Source organism: Larimichthys crocea, chromosome III, assembly GCF_000972845.2.
Source record: "Larimichthys crocea isolate SSNF chromosome III, L_crocea_2.0, whole genome shotgun sequence".
In the NCBI taxonomy this organism is placed as follows: Eukaryota; Metazoa; Chordata; class Actinopteri; family Sciaenidae; genus Larimichthys; species Larimichthys crocea.
In genome coordinates this window covers 3,190,638-3,209,307 of record NC_040013.1, presented here as the reverse complement: position 1 = coordinate 3,209,307, position 18,670 = coordinate 3,190,638, and the positions used below count along the sequence as shown (strand labels likewise).

Below are 18,670 nucleotides of genomic sequence, written 5' to 3'. Positions count from 1 at the left end.
TACTTCCCAAATCCTAAAGATGACATCCTAATATGTTCAGTTTTGTCCACCACCCACAGATATTCAGCTTACGGTCATCGATGAGTAAACAAATCAGAAAATATTCATATTGGAGAAGCTGAAATCATCTTTTTAATCAATTTAATAACTAACCACTAACAGATTTAATCCATTAATCATTGCAGCTCTTATCAGCACAGATGTTATGCACATTCTTCGGCAGGTTAAAGCCACCTGCAGATCATTGAATTATCATGAAACCATTGGCATGACTGTGTGCTGCAAACAACGTGAGCAACTGCTCCAAGGCAATACCAGAGGTCAGAAACTCCACGGGGAACATTTAATAACGTTTCAATTAGTACTTTCAGTTCCAGGTGTCTGATATTGTGCATGCTGCTTTTTCTGCTCCACGTAGACGTTCAAACTCAAAAACAATCTGTGACAGCGATATAAGAGATTCAAGGTGACGTTTTTAGATACGCAAAACATCCTAGACTTGTTGAATGTCAGCGTGTTGTTATTGTCAGTGTGCTGCTGGCAAGGCTGTAGACCGTGTGAGCTTTAGTATGAGGTCTGATTTTGTTTGGCGTGTGACGGTCTGAACCGTCATATGAAAATTCATGTGGCTTTCATGTCACTGACTCGTCTGAACTCTCTCTCTCTCTCTCTGAGTCTTGTGGTGAGGCGCTGACAGGTGAAGTTAAAAGAAACCCTTGAGATGTGTTTCTGTGTGAAGCCTGTCAGGTGACGATCTCACCTCTCCACACACACACACACACACACCTCAGCCATTGCTCCACAAAAAGCCAGAATCTTCCACCGTGCATCAACTTCTAAATGAAACCGTGAACGCTGACTTCAGTGGCCTCCTTCTGTACGACAACATGCTGCACATCCAGGGCCTGTTAAGGACCGAGACCTGTGCACATTGGAATCCGATATGTGAAGGGCTGAAGTGTGGACGTAGACTTAGTCCTGTTGTTTACAACAGATTAACAGATTTCTGGTTTGATCCGTTTCATCACATTATTCCTCAAGGACCGCAGCCTCAACTTTTGAACCGTGGAATCACTGCAGCCTCCTGTCTGTTTTCCCACAACAAAAACATTTTGTAATATCTATTAGATAATCTCTGGAAGTCTGCACACACACACACACACACACATATGCACTCACTCGCCTAAATACTGTTGAATAATGAAATGCTCCAGCTCCCTTTCCCTTCGCCTGCCTCGTTTCGAATTCTCTGATGAAGCTTGTGTTCCTGACAAACCATAGCAGCTGTCCTCTCTCTCTCTCTCACTCTTTCTCTTTCTCCCCAGGAGACAGAGATCAGCGCCAGAAGGAAGGAGTGTGAAACACTTGAGGCAGAGGTGAAGAAAAAGAATCAAACATGTCAGACTTTGGTAAGTGCTCCAAAAATATACCCCCGGCCCTCTGAGCGTAAAAAAAAAAAGGACGGAGGCTAAAATTGATTTGTACCTGAGAGCCTCGCCTGCTATCATCACACACACAAACGTCCCCTGAGAAAATGAGTGGCGGTCTACTGTAATGATAGCTCGCTTCTCCGGCTGGTGATGACTGAAATTGAAAAATGGGAGCAGTTAAGTGCAAGTTGCGGTATCAGTGGGTCGGGTTTTGTTAGCGTGGGGGAATACATTTGCGAACGAGAGATGCATTTTTTGTAGCAGCAATCATTTACTGTGTGTGATCAACACAGTTCTCTTTATGAACAAGTATCCCCAGGCCGGGGCTATATCGGCTTCTTTTGTACACAGAACTTCATAAAGCTTCTGCTGTTATTCACAGCCGTACCACGTGTGTTTATCGTACGTTCCACAAGTCTTATCATTTCTGTTCGGTGCCTTTCTTTAAGAACATTTTCTCACAGTGCCCCAGAAATGTCATTCTGCCTGCTGGAGTGGCCTTGACTCAGGACAAAGAGAAGAACCTGCTGAGAAGGAGAAAAAAAAAAAAAAGAATCATGCTTTTATTTTTTATACGTCTCATCTTGACATTTTAGTAAAAGCTGCATGTTATTCTTCTTTGAGTGCTCATAATATGACAAGTTAATCCAGATCAATGGTTAGTTTGAGGTTTGTATATATAGTGGAACGTATGGAGTTACTTTCTCGCTGTCCGTCATTTTGACAGACAGCTATTATTATTATTTTTTAATCCTAATGAGACTCTAACAGCGTTTACTTTTCAAAATCATCTCGATCACAATGATATTTAATACACAAAACTTACACATGATGCATTTTTAAGGACACGGAGAGTAAAAGATGAACAGACGCCGACAGATGAATGATTTTTACCTCCTTGCTGTCACTCTCTTCCCCCGTAACATTAGCTGCCGCTGGCTGATAATCGTTATCAGTATCACTTCATTGTCCTTCATCCTCCACGGCATCAATCCCTCTATTTTCACCTCGTTTATCAACCACGATCACAATTATTGGGCCTTTTTAAAGAAGCTTCAGACACTCTGCTGCCGTGACAGTCCTATGTGAAGGCTGAAGCCAGCTAGAGTTGAAAGACTACTAGACAAATTGGACATTTGCTTGAGGTTGATCACCTTAATGTCAATTTGTGAAAGAGACACTGTCAGTGTTTATAATATTTAGTCAGCGATGGAGAATATTCGATCAACTGAGCAACTACCAAGCTCCTAGTTGAAGGTACCCTGTGTTTTTGACCACTAGTGCTGCAGAGTGACGTTTGAGCGTGTTTCCCTGTATTGTTTGCATGTCAGGGGGTGCATGGTGCACGGTTTGTGACTGCAGAGGGCTGCAGTAGTGGCAGTCGTACCCTATAAAAGATGCACAACAGCGATACATCAAAGAATGAACGAAGAAGTCTGGACTGCGATATAAATGATGCATGGCTGATGTATGAGTGATCTGTTTCATCATTTGACGAGTTCAAGACGGACTGAAGTGAAGTGCTGGAGACCAGATGTCCACTAGAGTCTCATGGCCACCACTTTTCCGTTGGTTGAAGACTGCGGCCGTGTTAGAAGACAACAGTTAAAGTAACCGCTGACCAGCAATTAGCAGCCTTGCTATGTTATATTGTAGGTTTTAAATAAGAGGAGTCATCCGGCTCCATCGCTCTCACAGCAGGACGACACCAGAGTTGTAAATCACGGCACAAATAAAGCTTAAGCGAACGGTTCTGGTCTGTGGGTTTGGGAGCCCCACTAAGCAGAATGACTAATCACTTCATATTATGTTATCCTGAATGGAGAGCTCTGCTCAGCTTCTGTTGAGGTTTATTCTCAGAGACATCTCACTGCTATGATGTTCTCTCAAAGAGTGGTCCCTGTGGGGCCGTGCAGCAAAAATGTTGGGTTTAATTTTAGTAGAATTCACTTGAATTTTTAGAGAAGTGCAGACGTTTGTAGGCCTGCGATCTGTGGTTTGGGACTTGTTAAAAAAAGAAAACAACACAGGCTCTTAGATGACTGACATAAAAGCCACTTTGTGAAAGTTAAAGTTTAGTACTACATAAAAAATGATACATGTTTGTAACCTGTGGAAACAGGAGCAGGCGGAGAGTAGCGCAGATGGCCCGGAGTGAGATTTTTCCTATGAAAGGAAGGAGCTGGAGAGATTCAGCAGTGATTGAAATGGCACTGTTTGGTCCTGGACTATTTGAATTCATTCCCTCATGCCCCCAAAGCCCCTTTTTCTTTAGATGAACTGCCTTTGTGTGTGGCTCTCTGCCCCAAATAAACACTCCATTAGTACTGTTTTCTTTGCTGAGCTCCTCTCACGTTCCCTGCCCACAGCAGCACTTCCCCTCCTTTTGCCCATTGTCAGCCTGCTGACTCCCGGGGAAGCTACCCAAAGGACAAACTGTCCCCAAATGGCGTGCAGAAATGGCAGGCTGGTCTCCACAGACTGCAGCACAGCTCTTATCTCCTCCCGCGCTCCAAGCTCCGAGAACAGAGACACAAACACAAGACAAGACCAATGAGCGAACAGCGTCGTGAGGGGATGGCGAGTTGACATGACTGTCGCTCCTTGTTTGGTCTGAAGTGGCTCACCTCTCTGTGTTTTTTCTCCTTCTCGGGTTAAAGTAAAGGGTGCACATGCAGAATGAGGTGCAGCTGTTAGTGACTCAGTGATTTTTAACAGCTTATAAAGGAATGCACGTTGATGTTTTTTTTAATAAATCCCAGCTGGTATCAATGCCATGTCTCCTCATGGTTAGTTCAGCTGTCGTGTACATAAACACTGAGTGTGTGAGTGACGGTAAACATAGCCACAGCCATCTGGCAACTGCACCTTCCTGGGTATCGGGTGTGTGTGTAACTACAGTCCATCAGAGGAGAGTGCGCCCCTCTCTCCTCTGGCATTTAAGTCCTGTTACCATGACGACAAGCATCTGCTGTGCCAGCGTTGCCCAAATATATGTATATGTATTAATCGAATATTAAATACCGAGGCAGACGGCGGGCAGGCTCAACAAGTCCAAAGACCGGACTGTGCTGCGGTGCCGAGTGTGAAATGTCGGGCCTTTGTGGTCAGCTTGGCTTTCATTATGAGCCGTTTGTAAGCACAAACGCAATCTGTCAGAGGCTGACCTAGAAGTTCTCACCGCTCGGACACATGGCATACAGTAAGACCTGCAAACGCAGGAATGTCAGAGGTCGGAAATGTTTTTTCCAGATATACATTAGTCCTAAAAAGGGAGGTTTGTGCTCTACTAAGAAATCATATTGCAATTATTTAGATACATACCATGCTATATGATTGCTAAATGAAGGTCACACAGAATGCATAGCAATCTGCGGAGTGAAAGAGCAAAGTATTTGTCAGACACTTGACCTTCTTCCCACAGTCTAGCTGTGCAGGAGACGTCATATGCTAGTTATCATAGTGCAAGGGCATCATCCTGCTCGTCTAGGAAGAAATATATGACGACTGCAAGAGAGGAAAAACACTTTATATAGCTAGTTGATGGTTGAAATAATTCAAAACGAGCATCTTAATACAATTCTACAAGCACACATCCGAATCACAGTTGGTGTAGAAAAAATATAGAACTCTTTTACGCCATGGTGTGCAATTCTTCACGGTAATTTCTTCATCTTCAAACTTATTTGAAATAGTTTATACCTGTCTCTTCAATGTTACAAATAGCCTGTATTCAGAAGAGTAACGTTCATCATACCTGTAATATGTGTACGTTCAGTCCTTACAGTGAGAAGCTGGTCATTAGTATAATGGAGACGCTGTGTGCTCTGAGTCTGCAGAGTAAGTGGGTGAAGTATTCGCTTTGCTCGCGTGTTAAATGGCAGAGTTGATTCATCTGTCCAAATTAAACACACGGCTCTGCCTCGCCAGGCTGAGTCACGTCTGGACAAAACACACGACTGCCTCAGCACTGCTTTAAAAACATAGAAGTAACTCAGGTACTCCGCCCCAGGCCTAATAATACTGTCCCACAGTGTATTATTTATGAAACTCTTCGGGCTCGTCAGGAGCTCCTGAAAAGACTCCCCTGTTCATCTCAACACGATCATGAAATGTTTTATTAAGATTTAAAAATGTGTTTTCATGTTCAGTCTCTGAAATCATTTCATTTATGCTGCGTTGCGTTTCATGTGTACGTCGGTGTTTGTGTTCAAACAAAATCTGAAAGTCAGCAGGAAATCTTTTCAGCTTTTCAGCTGAATAACGTTGGAGGCGGCGATGTATTCTGCGTGGAATTCTCTCCATCACTGCGCTCGCAGGCTCGCCACAAAAAAAATGAATGTCTTGCCAAGGGATTATGACGTCTACTGATCTGTTTAAAGCGTTAACGCGTTGACAATGCAAGACAAAGAAACAGCTGATTCTGTGTGTCCAAGACAATTTGGTTTGTGTCACTACGTCTGTGTGTTTGTGTCCAAATCCCCTCCCTCCCTCCCTCCCTCCCAAAAAACGAGGACGGCAGTTGTGTCGAAATGCTTGAATCAACAACAAGCTTCAATTCCAAAAGTATTTCAGTGTCATTGTTCTCGTCAGTGTGTGCATACAGTACGCTGTTTTCTCAGTTTGTCCTTCAGAATGAACACCTGGAGGCTTAGCCGGGCCCACATTAGCTCCGAATTGAAGGATCAATGGATATGAATAGGGATGCCAATGCAATCCTAGTGCTTGTACGGGAAGCATTAAAATTGACTGGACACAATTGATGCAGGTTGAAATGCCAATATTTTTTGAGGGAAGAGGGGGGGGAGGAGGGGAGCGTGACAGAAATGAGATTAATGGAAAAGCAGCAGATTTCAGATGTGACTTTGGGACGGTCTTCAGGCTGTTGTTTACTTCTCACTGCTCGTCCTTGACGGGATTTCTCCTCTGTGGTGTGCATAAGTTCACAGAGTACATGTCCATATTAGAATCCATTATTATTATTATTATGAGTGGCAGTTATTCACATACAAATATAGAAACGGATGACAGATATTGTGCTACATGGATCATATCATCATTGTTTAATAACTTAAATGTGGCAACAGTGTTAACTTTTAATCAGGTGGTGCCATGTTGGCTTTGTTCCTGACCATTTCTTTCAGATGAATATGGAATATTTCAGTAGTTATATGATATACAGCGTGTTATTTTCAACCGTGTCTTAACTCAAACCTAGCAGAACATCAAACATGCTTGTTAGAAGTAGTACTAACAGCAGAAATCATCTGGTGACATTGTCAAAAAGTCGAAAGGTGCGCTTGAATTCATGCCAAACGACAGCCTCTTTTTCACAGCAGATTTTTTTTTACTTGCCGGTGCAGGAAAATCAGGTGTTACTAATAACATCAACAATACCAGGAACCTAAAACTGAAGCTGCTAAATGGAATTCAGCCTCCACTGACCACCTTTATCAATTGTGATTGGTTAAATTGCTTCACGTGCACTGTAAACACTGCAGTTGAAGCGTTATGTTATGATATTTTATGTTATCGTCTGGTTCTGGTCACAACTTAAAAGTTATTACACCGGTTTTAACCGCTGACAGTAAAAAGAACGGACAGCGTACGCGTAACTAGAGCCGTTTTTTAAAGCTCAAAATCTGTGGATCCTCAGCAGACCTGAGGTGGGCTTTATGACGCCTGGGTGCCCAAACGAGCCATCTGTGAAGTTGGAGCCAGCCTCAAGTGGCTGTTTGAGGAACTGCAGTTTTTGGTACAGGCTTTAATTCAAAGTTATGGTGGAGGTTGCCACTTGCTTGAAACCTGTGTAATATCTTTAATGTAATATTGAGTTTTAATTGTGCAGGATAGGACATGTCAAGTCTGGGGATTGTCTACGGGGCATTTTTGAAATTGCAATTTAGATTTTGACAGATCCATCATTTTATTAGTGTACCTTACATAATATTCCTACTGTGATGTCAAAACGTCAGTTTTTCTTGTGCATTTACCAGACAACACACAAATCACCGCAGCAAAGGAATTTGCTTAAGATTTCCTCCTGTGTTCACGTGTGTGCATGCATTCTAGTTTTTTTTATGTTTACTCCTGTCTGCATTCGGCCTCTGCAACATCCTTCATAAGATAAACATGAGGGAGCTGGAACAGGCGCACCATCACCAGCCATTAAGCAGCCCTGTATTTATTGTAAATGTATCATGCATGAGCCGGTAGGTTTTTCCGAGCTCCCGACGAGAACAACACTTGGCCTACATGCTGCTGTAGCAGTGCAGTGGATTGCACATCTCAGAGAACTCTCCAGTTGACACTGCAAATTGCATCCACGGCACGCCTCATGACTGTTGATTGAATGTAATTAAGTTTTCCTCCTCTGCAACGAAGACATTTTTATTTTTTTCCCCCACCATCGGCTCAACACACTTGGTAGCAAGGACGGGAGGTTCTTAGTGTGTGTGTGTGTGTGTGTGACTGTGTGTTTGATTTACATCCATTTCTTATTCCATCTATTCCAGTATGTTTAAGACGTTGACATAAAAGCTAATATTCTGACTGCATTAGTGTTCTGCTGGAGCGGCAGCTCATGCTTTCTAGAACATACCAGAGAACCTCGAGACGTCTCCTCAGGTGAATAATGCATGGGCTATCTCTAACAACCCGCTGCTTTCTGGTCTCGTCGTGGTGACTTGTCGGGGTTCTGAACGTTGTTTTCTCTCTGCCTCTTTTGCACAGGAGAATGAGATTCAAGATTTCCTCCAGGAGAACAAGCACTTTAATCTCCAGCTGTACAACAATAGCCACAAGGCATCTGAATATGAGAAGGTAAGAGGCTGAGGGGCCTTTGCTTTTTGACTTTTTAAATACAAAACATTTGCACTTCATGCCAGCGTGTCTCTTTGGGTAACAGTGTTGTCGTTTGATCAAACAGACTGAAAGGCTTCACCGGTTATTGGATGTTTTGCCATGAAATGGTTCCCTGATTGTTTCTGGCGTGCAACCTTGTGGTTGACGTTGACATCTGTTGGATGAGTTGCCAGAGACTTTGGTACAGGCATTCATGGTTCTGCGAGGACTTTAGTGTTCACCTGACTTTTCCTCTAGCGAGACAAAGAGGTTTCAAACGACGTGTCTTGACAACTATTGGATGGATTGCCATAAAATGTGGTTCAGAAATTCAGACCCCACTCACACCAGGTATTAAATGTAATCAGTATCCAGACACCAAGTAAAGACGCATGTTAATGTAAGGTGTAAATGTGTTCGGCTGGCATCCATACACAACATATAAATGATACAAATATTTGATATTTTAGCTATTACTGGGACAATTTAATTACATTTGCTGAGGGGACAAATAATTACAGCAACTCAACAGCTCACAAAACTCTCTTTTTCTCTAGAGGACAGATCTGATTAAAAAATTAAATATTTGTAATAACTAGTGCCACAGTCAGGCCAAGATTTCAGGCCTGTAGACTCCCAGTCTTGAGTCTTCGTAGGCCACAGCCTCTCTGGTCTTTAACACTATCAGATGGCTTTCTGGGTCACAATATAACTTAGCCCTAGGATGCTGTATATATGTTTTTTTTCCCCATTGAAAGCAACGAGCCTCGAATTCCTTTAAAACACCTTCACTTTCCTTTTAGCCCCAAGACCTCAAAGGCCGTCAGAGCTGATAACACAAAGTCAAAGTAGATCAACAAACAAAGAGCGCCGGGCCTCTCTCTCTATGGACAGGAAGGCAATTTCCTGAAGGAGCTGACTGGCAGGTAGTTGCTGTTGGGGGGGTGAAGAAGGGCGGGGATGCTGGTTATCGATGTCTTATCAGGGCTGGGGGTGGCTCTCGGAGCAGCTATACTGAACTGCTATCACACTGACGGATATGAGAGCGGCACTCTTCAGGGCAGTGCGGATATTAGCCCTCGCTTACACCCCCCGTGTTCTGATCCCTATCGTCTCTGAATGAACTAGGAGGAGCTACAAACAGCACCTCCCTCTTCTCATAATAGACTATTGACCTGCTTCTGCTGAATCCAATATAGTTTCATTCAATCGGTCTGCATTAGGTCTGACAGTCACTCCTATCCGTGTGGAGAGAGAGTTTTCTGCTGTGTGGAGGCGGGCTGTTCGGAGGCAGACTCACTGCTTTGTGTTTGTGTTTCGCTTTGCTGATGTTTGTTGAAACGCCCTCCTCGGGGAATCATTAGTCATTCATGGCTGCTCCGAGGAAGGGGCTTTGCCACGTTACGGCTGCAGGAACCAGGGTCCCTTTTTTTAAGGAAAAACTCCTGCCTGTTAAGTCACGATGTAACCGGTCTGTGGGAGTCAGATCATGAAGAATATGTTGAAATACAAACTCATCTGTGTTGAATCGGTGCACGGTGTTAATATAATGTGCAATTGCTTCACTCGATTGAATGCTTAGTGTTTGGTTAACAATAAAGAATGAATAATTTATTAATGTTTTGGTCTACATCCATGGGAGTCAGTGAATTATGTCTTATGTATGCATAATTATAACACTTAAAAGCTTTTCTTTTGTGCCTCTTTAAGAACTTGAGATGTTTCAGGTGGCGTTAAAGCAATTCTTTAAATCAACACTGACTACCTGAAAAATAAGAACAGCTGAATTCAATCCAAAAACAAACAGCTCAACCTTTTATGTTCAGTTATTGTCCATGTATCAAAGAGGCACTGATTTCACTCCGGTCACTCTAACTCTAGGCGAAATAGGTTGGGAGGCTTTGTGCTGTTATTGGATTATAATGAACGGTCTTCCTGATGCTTTGTCGATCCTAGAAAAAAGGAAATTGGGCCACCGCAGGAAGTGACTGGATACAGTTCTAATCGTATTATCTAATTTAACATAACGCAGCTTTTAAAAAATATAAAGAGAGTCTGATTATGATACGAGTAGGGAGAGACGCTGACCCTTTTTCCACAGTGACTTCGGCCTGTCACGACCCTGCAGTGAATACATTATTATTTTAGTCTGCAATTATGCATCTAATGTAAAGCATGGTATGATTAGGTAATGGCAACACAGATTTGAAGTACTCAAAGCTGCAATGTTTTGATGACCCCACTTTGTTTGCACCTCGTCGGTGACACGATACACCTTTGCACTATTACAGATCACCAGTTTTATGAGGAAGGAAACTCTTTCAAAAATGTTGTTCAGCCTGCAGGCTTAAAGGAAGCATGTGTAAGGATTTAGTGACATCAAGTGTCAACAGAAGTGGACTCATTGCATAGAGGCACAGAGGTACGGAGACCAGGTATGAGACAAAAAGAAACTTTAATCACTTACTCGTTGGGTGGTCCTGTCGACACATAAGGAAGGAAACACGGGAACTAAATAACATTGCAAGACAGGTGTCAAACACAGGCGGGAAAACAAGGCAGGAAGTCGAAATGCAAGACACAGTCAGGAGAAAACTACAAAATAAAACAGGAAACCAACTCAAAATTGTTACATCTAGTGATGTAGTTGCTGGTTACAACTGCTTTGCCTCACTCCTTCCTAGCATGAAGAAACTATGATGGCTGCAAAATGCTTGACAGTGTGAAATATATCTAGAGCGTGTTTGGTTTGTCCATTTTGGGCTATTTGGAGACCTGTAGATATAAAAGTCTCATTCTAAGGTAACAAAATCATAATTTCAGGTTATTTTCAGGTGACTATACACTCAAATGGACATACCAGGAAAGGATAACCTCTTTCTTGGCGAAGCTAGACAATGACCTCCAAAGAAAGATCCTTCAAAAGGCTTCAAAAGATGCAACTGATCCAAAACAGCCTAGTAAAACCAAACTGTTTGCTCCTTGCTCCTTGTTCTGTCTGCACAGGTGAAGTCTGAGTATGCCAAGCTCAATGAGACCCTTGGTGCTGTGACGCAGGAGAGAGATTTAGCCCTGTGGGAGAGGAACCAGCTCCAAGACAAACTGGAGAACCTAGAGCAGGTGCTCAAGGTGAGGAAGCCATCTCTGAGCCCACTATCTGTCAATACTGCGTGCATTTCTAGTTCTGGTAGTCCATCTGTCCTCGGGATTCCTAACTCAGGTGTTTTTTATGGAACCTAACCCTTTGCCAGTATCCTCCCCCCCTCTTCTCCCACCTGTGCTACACTGCCTCCATCTGGTTATCTTCAGCTAAACTGTCTAATGTCCCTGACATTTCTGTTGCCTTCCAGTGTCGTGTTGGGAGGTCTGACCAGGAGCTGTGAAAGAGTAGAAGCTTGGAGCAGTCTGCCCCCCCTTTCCTTTCCCATTCCACCCTTTCATGTCGTCCCACCCTTCCCCGACATGTCCCTCCCTACTTCCCCTGTCCCCTCTCCCCCCTGCTAGATTTATAAGGTATCACTGCAACGTCCATCTGTTTAGGGAGCAGTCCTACTCCGTCCCATTCTGAATGCTTTCTGTCCACCTCAGTGGCTGTGCTTTTCTCTCCCTTTATCCGTGGGCTGCTTACCAGACATATGAATGGTCACCTGGCTATACGACCACGGCACTGTGGAATGTGATTTTTGCATGAGGCAGGACAAAGAGTTTGGCTTTATGACGACGGGATGGGGAGGCAGAAGGAGGAGGATAATGTCACCTATGAGTCTGATGACATTACCTTGTCTTAGATCTTAATTTATCTACTGGCATGAAGATGTCATTTGCTTCTTTCACCTGACAGTGTCGCAAAAATATTCACATGTGTGTGTATATATAAATATATATAGTGGGAGCAGTGATGTGACTGGATGACGCGGGCATAATGTGTTATGAAGAGCCTAGCATTCAGTCTCTTGTATTGTATGGCTTCTTTTGTTGTTATGGATGACCACAGACAAGTGAGCACGCTACGGTTGTTTGCTCACCCTTTTCACGTAACGTAAAACCCTGTATTGATCACGCAAACGCAACATCGCTGAGGACAGCTTTTTCCCAAAACAGTCCCAGTGACCAGACTTTTCTGACGGGTATTGTGTTACCTAAAGGGGGCAGCAAACCTGACCTGTGGATTGATGTTAGTGTCCTTTCTGTTCACACAGCAAAGCATCTCAAGTCCTCATCCATAAGCACCTTTCGTGCAAAATCTGATCTGATCTCTCCCGCAGATCATTCGACATAAACTGTTCTCACGCGGCATAGTTTATGTCTTTCTTGTTCTTAATGCTTTAAAAAAAAAAAAAGGTCAGTACACTGTTAACCAGCCTCTGTATGTGTGATGTGTGTGCACATGTAAAAACACCTGTGTTGTCTCTGAGTGTGGAGTAGAAGACTGGAGATGCATTTTGTATTGGCTCAGTGCCATTTGGGTTTTAGCTCCACTAACATCAGCCCCTCTCTATGCTCCTTCCCCCCCTTTTCTCCTACAATCCTTCCCCCCACCTCCGTCTGGCTCTCCACCCCTGCACCCCCTGCGGACAGCATATGCGCGAGGCTGCGGAGCGGAGGCAGCAGCTAGAGTTGGAGCATGAGCAGGCCTTGGCTGTACTCAATGCAAAGCAGCAGGAGATTGACCTTCTTCAGAAGGTAAGGGGACTCAACAACACTCACAGCAACCAGAGGTTTGGGGCCGCATGCGCCTGTGTCGTGGGGTCAAAGAGCTTTTTGTTGTGCGCGCACAGTCCAACAAAGGTGAAAGTCGCCTCAAAGACTGCATCATAAAGAGCACGGGGAAAGAAAGGTTCTCTCTATAGACTGTAGCACTCAACATTTTCATCAGAGCTCCCACAGTGCAGCCTCTTAGCCCCATCCTTCAGCTGTCCATCACCCTCCAAACCCCCGAGTGCTTAACATTTCAGGAGCACTCCTCTTGTTTGTTACAAGCAAGCAAATCAAACATTCAAAACCCAGAGTAGATATGACACTTGAACAAAAAAAAAAAAGAAAAGAAACGCCGGCCGAGGCCTTTTGATGGTCGGCGCTTCGTCGTCTGTGCACTGGAGCCGACTGTAATGTCAAAACAAGCCCGGCAATGACTGAGATTGCTGATAGTGCGAACGTGATAGGAATTGTCACCAATTCCTTCTCTGGAAACAGTGTGTGTACCCCTACAGTGTTGCTGTTGTTGCTCTGACTTGACAGTCAGCCTTTCACAGGCAGAGTTCTCAGCTTTTTTCCCCTCATTAACAGAAGCTCATTACTGCCTTATCTTCCTTCAGACACTGGCTTGCTTCTCTGCATTCTCCTAAATTAATTGCCTGCAAAGTAGATTTATGAAATTGTAAAGTCCACAGATGCTCTCATATTCATGTGGAACACTTGTGTTTCTCAACAGATGTTTCTAGTTCCCATAAGAAAAATGGCACGTATTTATGCTGCGTTTCTATACGGTTTAATGCTTCTGTAATACCCAAACCGTATTCCTCTTGAATGCACAAGCCTCCTTTATTTATTACGGATGGAAACACGATGCATGTTTTTTTCTAAGCCGCTTTTCTTATCTGGCTAGAAATAACAATTCAAACATGCACCCAGGCGACGTGTTCAGAGTTTAACCGAGGAGCTACTGCAGGTAATCATCATTTAAAGAGAAGTAGTAGGCAGAATCAGACATGCAGTGCAACAGATAGATCTGGTTTCAGCCAGTGTTTGATGAGATGATGAGCAAAAGGAAATTACCTGGTGGCAAGTGTTCTTACCTAGGATTCAGCTTTCTGCTTGTAAAATGATGCAGGACAGAGCTTTATTAAACTCCAGCTCCAGGTCCGAGCTTCTTTTAGGGTTTAACAAAGAGCCGTGTGGGTGTCAGGTGTGCTGTGAAGAGTGCTGTTCAAAACTTGTTGCATGCTAAATGTGAGTGTGGGTAAGACGAGAAGATGGATACCACCCGATACATCTGTCCTTTTTCGATATACATGCAAATATACAAACGGCATATTTAACCGACAGACTTGAGAGTGGTATCGATCTTGTTCTTCTCGAATGCCAAGTTTAAATATTCCTAACCAGTTTCAGCTGTAAAAAAATAAAATGATATCCATACTGGGGGGGAAATCGTCATTTATTTGTTGGTTAGATTTAAATTCTTCGATGGCTCTCAGGCTGGTAGTTTGAGATGCTCTCAAGTTGTCTTCGCGGGTGAAATGCTTCCTTTAAAAACATCAAAATAAAAGGTGAACATGGTGGAAGAAAAGCCACAATATCTCCAGCCTGGTTGAGTCAGATTTTAATGTTAAATGCAAAGAAAAAGAATACGTTTCGACCTTCATCGCCGGCTGATGGTGGCTTTCTTTTCATGCCATTTTCACCCCAGCTAACGGTGAATGAAAAGGTGTTTCCGTCAATGTTTGTGAAGGCCTTTTTTTTCGTTGGTGTTTTTATAAACTGAAACTAAACTGCAATATAAATGAAAGTGAACTGAAACACTGCACCCTGTGTTTCCCAGGCTCAGGTTGAGGCTAAAAAGGAACATGAAGGCGCTGTCCATCTGTTAGAGGTGAGCGTCTGGACTCTTGGGGGTTGGTGGGGGTGACTGTGTGTTGTTTATGTGGTTGCTGCTGGTGGAGGGTAGGGGTGGGGGTGAGTAAGTCAGCCCTGGGGCAGACCTGTGTGTGTAGATACCTAGAGCTTCTTGACCGCACTAGCTGAAGCTGGTGTGCTGAGTTTAGAGATTACTTCTCACAATGCTGTTTGAATTAACTCGTGAAGTTCTATAAATAGAGGTGAACAGACAGACAGACAGTGTGAAAGCAGACTTTAATCTAGAGAGTGCTGTGCTTTAAAGATGTGTATGAGTGATCACATGTGTAATTGTGCTTTATTTCTTTCCTGCATCTCTTTTTACTGAATGGGTGTGTGTTTATGCTTATACAGAACCACTTGGACAGCATGCAGGTATTTCAGAATTGTTTTTATTTATTTACATATAGTTCATAAGGGTGTGCAGTAGCTTGTTTACTTGTGGCGCAGGAGGTGATGGCGATGTAACGCCACATAACGAACACAGTAATTGATCAGGATCTAAAGTTTTGTATTGAATGATGAACACGATTTACTCAGAAGGTGAAAATCCAGCCAGTTAAAAAAAACTAATCTGATGTGTGATCTTTGCTTTTTGGTTTTCAGAAATATTCAGGGCTGCTTCTTTTCTTGGGCTTTACTACCCACTCAGCTCTGTTTCACATTTCCCATCAAAGCAAACTCACAAGTGGAGGGCTTTTTTGAAAGTCTGGAACATGACTGACAGCATAAACTGGAGGTCTGTCTGACTTGATAAAGAAATATTCAGCCACACTCGCTTTAACAATTGATGAAAAGATTCTACTCGTAAAGTCAAGTTTCAGAATATGGATCGACTTCAGTTAAAGACGAATGCCCGGGGACCTCAATTCCACATAATCAAAGCCCATCAAGACATTGAGGCGAGCAAATTTAACTTTATAAAAGCAAACACGTGTTCAAAGTGTGTGTTTTTTTATTTTAGATGTGACCGAACTAAAAAATATCAGCCTACGTTGAGTGAATGCAGAACATCTATTTAATCAGTTATTAAAAGTCTTTGGAAGTCTTTATGTTTTATAGATATTTTAGAATTAAATCTTCAGTTTTCCATCCCGAGTGCTTAAAGTTTTTGTATTGTTATCAAAGGATCACATCGCCAGACGGTGACGAATGTGATCATTTGCAGCATTTGCATGTATGTCACCGAGCATGTGTTCTTGCCATACAGCTATGAACTGTATGACGCCATCAAAAGCAGTAACTCCTTATTCACTAATTCTGTTCCACAAGCGCAGGACTACGCCGTCTGTCTGCTAACCGCATGTTATTTCCAGCAACGACCTGTCTGCATGAACTGGACTCTGCATAGACACAGCATAGAAAGTATTGGAGTAGTAGCAGAGGGTGTTGCTGTGTTGGGCAGCGCTTTAAAAAAAATTCCACGGTGGCTTCAGCGTCCTCCAGATCGTCTCCGGTTTCAGATTGTTGTCAGTTTGAGATTGATGTGTTGGTGACTTTTGACAATCAATCATTCGGCTTGATGAATCACGCTCCAGCACCTGGAATTTTTCATTAAACCTGCCCAAACAGTTCTGTTTAGTTTATCACTGTGACTTTGTGCAATGAAGTTTCTTGCTCTTAAAGTATATGACTGGTGTTATTTTTATATATTTTTGTTATTGTTATTAAATCCCATGGAGAGAAAAAAAAGACCATACCAACATTTATTTATTCGTTTCCTCACCCTGAGGCTTAAAAATCTCTATTTATTTTCAACTGTAGTTTTTAAGCAAAACTGAACTGTCGTGAGGCCTTCTTGAGTTTAAGCAAAGTAAGAAAATTCAAAAATATATCAGCATTTTATTCAATTCAGTGAACAAAACTAAAATAAATTGAAATTAAAAAAAAAAATTGGATTATTATTCAAGATGTAAACTCAAAGAATAAGGACACGGTGAAGAGTGTTCACTCTCCGCTAAACATCCTCGTCCTACTTTAGAAAAGTACATGGTTAAAACAACCAGAGAGCAAGCAGAACAATGGACCATTGTCAGGGAGAAGAGAACACAGAGGAACAAAGTATAAAAAGTGTTTAAAAATATCAGGAAAACTCAGCTCTGATGCAGCATTGACAGAAAATAACACCTGAAACTTAACTACCTGGCTTAATAAACCTTTCTGTCTGTTGTACAGTGCATCAGCACTGGCTTGTACAATGTACGAGTACGTGGAATTGACTTAAAATAAACTCCAACGTGTCACCCAGTGTGGCTCATTGATGCATTTTTAATCATTTTTTGGACAACAGTGGAGCAGAGGAATAAGATATATAAGACTCTGTCTGGCACGGCTTGTTAGTATGATTAAATGAATGTTGGTTTTGGTCTTTTCGAGGGATTACTCGACAATGAGAAGAAATATAGAACACCACCAGCCTCATGCTCTAAGACACTGGGTAGTTTGAGTCTGCATACTCCCCTTGAAGCAAGAGGCTTTTTATTTATTTTTATTTATTTTTTTTAGCACTGATTGTAATTGTGCATGTGATTTGTACACGATGCTGGTTGTAGTCGTAGTTAAAAAGTCATTTCAAGAAGTTTTTCTCTGTAATGACTGATCCACGTGTCTACAGTAAATCTCATTCCATGTTTTATTTGTGTGCAGACAGTAGACGTATATCATTATATACGTAGCTACTGTGTGTGTGTGTGTGTGTGTGTGTGTGTGTGTACTCTCTGTGTGCAGAATGTTCAGTCCTGCATGCTATGGTTTCCTTATTTTTTCTTCTATTTGTGTTCCTTTGTTTCCCATCCTCTCTCTCCCTGTCTGTCTGTCTGCCTGTCTGTCTTTCTGTCTGTCCCTCTCTCTCTCTCTCTTTCTCTCACCCCTTCTCTCGATGACTCTCCTCCCTCACCGTCATCAGGCCAAAGTTCGCGAGCTGGAGGAAAAATGTCGGAGTCAGAGTGAGCAGTTCAACCTCCTGTCAAAAGAGCTGGAGAAGTTCCGGCTCCAGGCTGGGAAGTTTGATATTCTCAGCAATGAACCCTTAACTTTATGTGAATCTCCCGGGTCGCCCAACAAATCCCTGTCACAGCTCCTTAATGGACTGGCTGCCCCCATAGGAAAAGGTATGTGTGTGTCAAATCATATCGATGCTCAGTTTTATGTTGTAGAGGTCATATATTAATATTTAAGTATTTTTAGCAAAAGAAAATAGTAAGATTGATTTATTGTCACATGCACAAGTGGCTGAAATCTCATTTATGACTGAAGTTAATAAATTAAGCACACTCTTACTAAAGTGCTGTGCAATTGAATAAATGAATTCACTTCTGCCGTGTGAGAGCTGCTGGCAGTGACTCCACACAGAGTACGTATTAGAAGAGGAGTCCCTCACAATGGGGTGGGGAAAAAAATCAGCAGCTGAAAATTAAAAGTCTGAACGGGCTTCTGACTTAATCTGCAGTAAACATAAACTGTTAATGAAATAATCAATCATAGTGAGAAATAGCCTCTAGCTGGCTGAACTTGTTCTCTGTTTGTGTTTGACTTGTTTTTGTGAATACACAAATGCTTCACTAATTACAGTACGAATCATTCCACTCTTGCTGTGAATTTTTAATTTGTTAATTTTTTGGTGGGGGATAAATGACTAAAAACTGAAGAATAGAGTTCTGTGAGATGTGCTTAACATGTAAACCTGCTTTTATTTAAGTAGTAGTGCTGTTACTATTACGGCTTTTGTTTCTGTATTATGTTAAAGGTATAGTTGAGGTTATTTGAAGTGTGGTTGTCCTAGC

At 42.5% G+C, this 18,670-nt stretch overlaps 1 protein-coding gene across 3 annotated transcripts in view; it reads left to right on the top strand.

The window, feature by feature from the left end:
- rimbp2b (RIMS binding protein 2b) overlaps positions 1-18,670 on the top strand; it is an 85,819-nt gene that overhangs the window by 43,191 nt on the left and 23,958 nt on the right. The window contains exons 6-12 of one of the 3 annotated variants that reach the window (XM_027277604.1): positions 1,326-1,409; positions 8,163-8,252; positions 11,280-11,402; positions 12,852-12,956; positions 14,815-14,865; positions 15,243-15,263; positions 17,794-17,998. In XM_027277604.1, coding sequence (XP_027133405.1) covers positions 1,326-1,409; positions 8,163-8,252; positions 11,280-11,402; positions 12,852-12,956; positions 14,815-14,865; positions 15,243-15,263; positions 17,794-17,998 — 679 coding nt within the window. Of the gene's footprint in view, positions 1-1,325; positions 1,410-8,162; positions 8,253-11,279; positions 11,403-12,851; positions 12,957-14,814; positions 14,866-15,242; positions 15,264-15,606; positions 15,791-17,793; positions 17,999-18,670 lie in introns of those variants that run through there. The other 2 variants (XM_027277606.1, XM_027277605.1) reach the window with 2 other exon arrangements.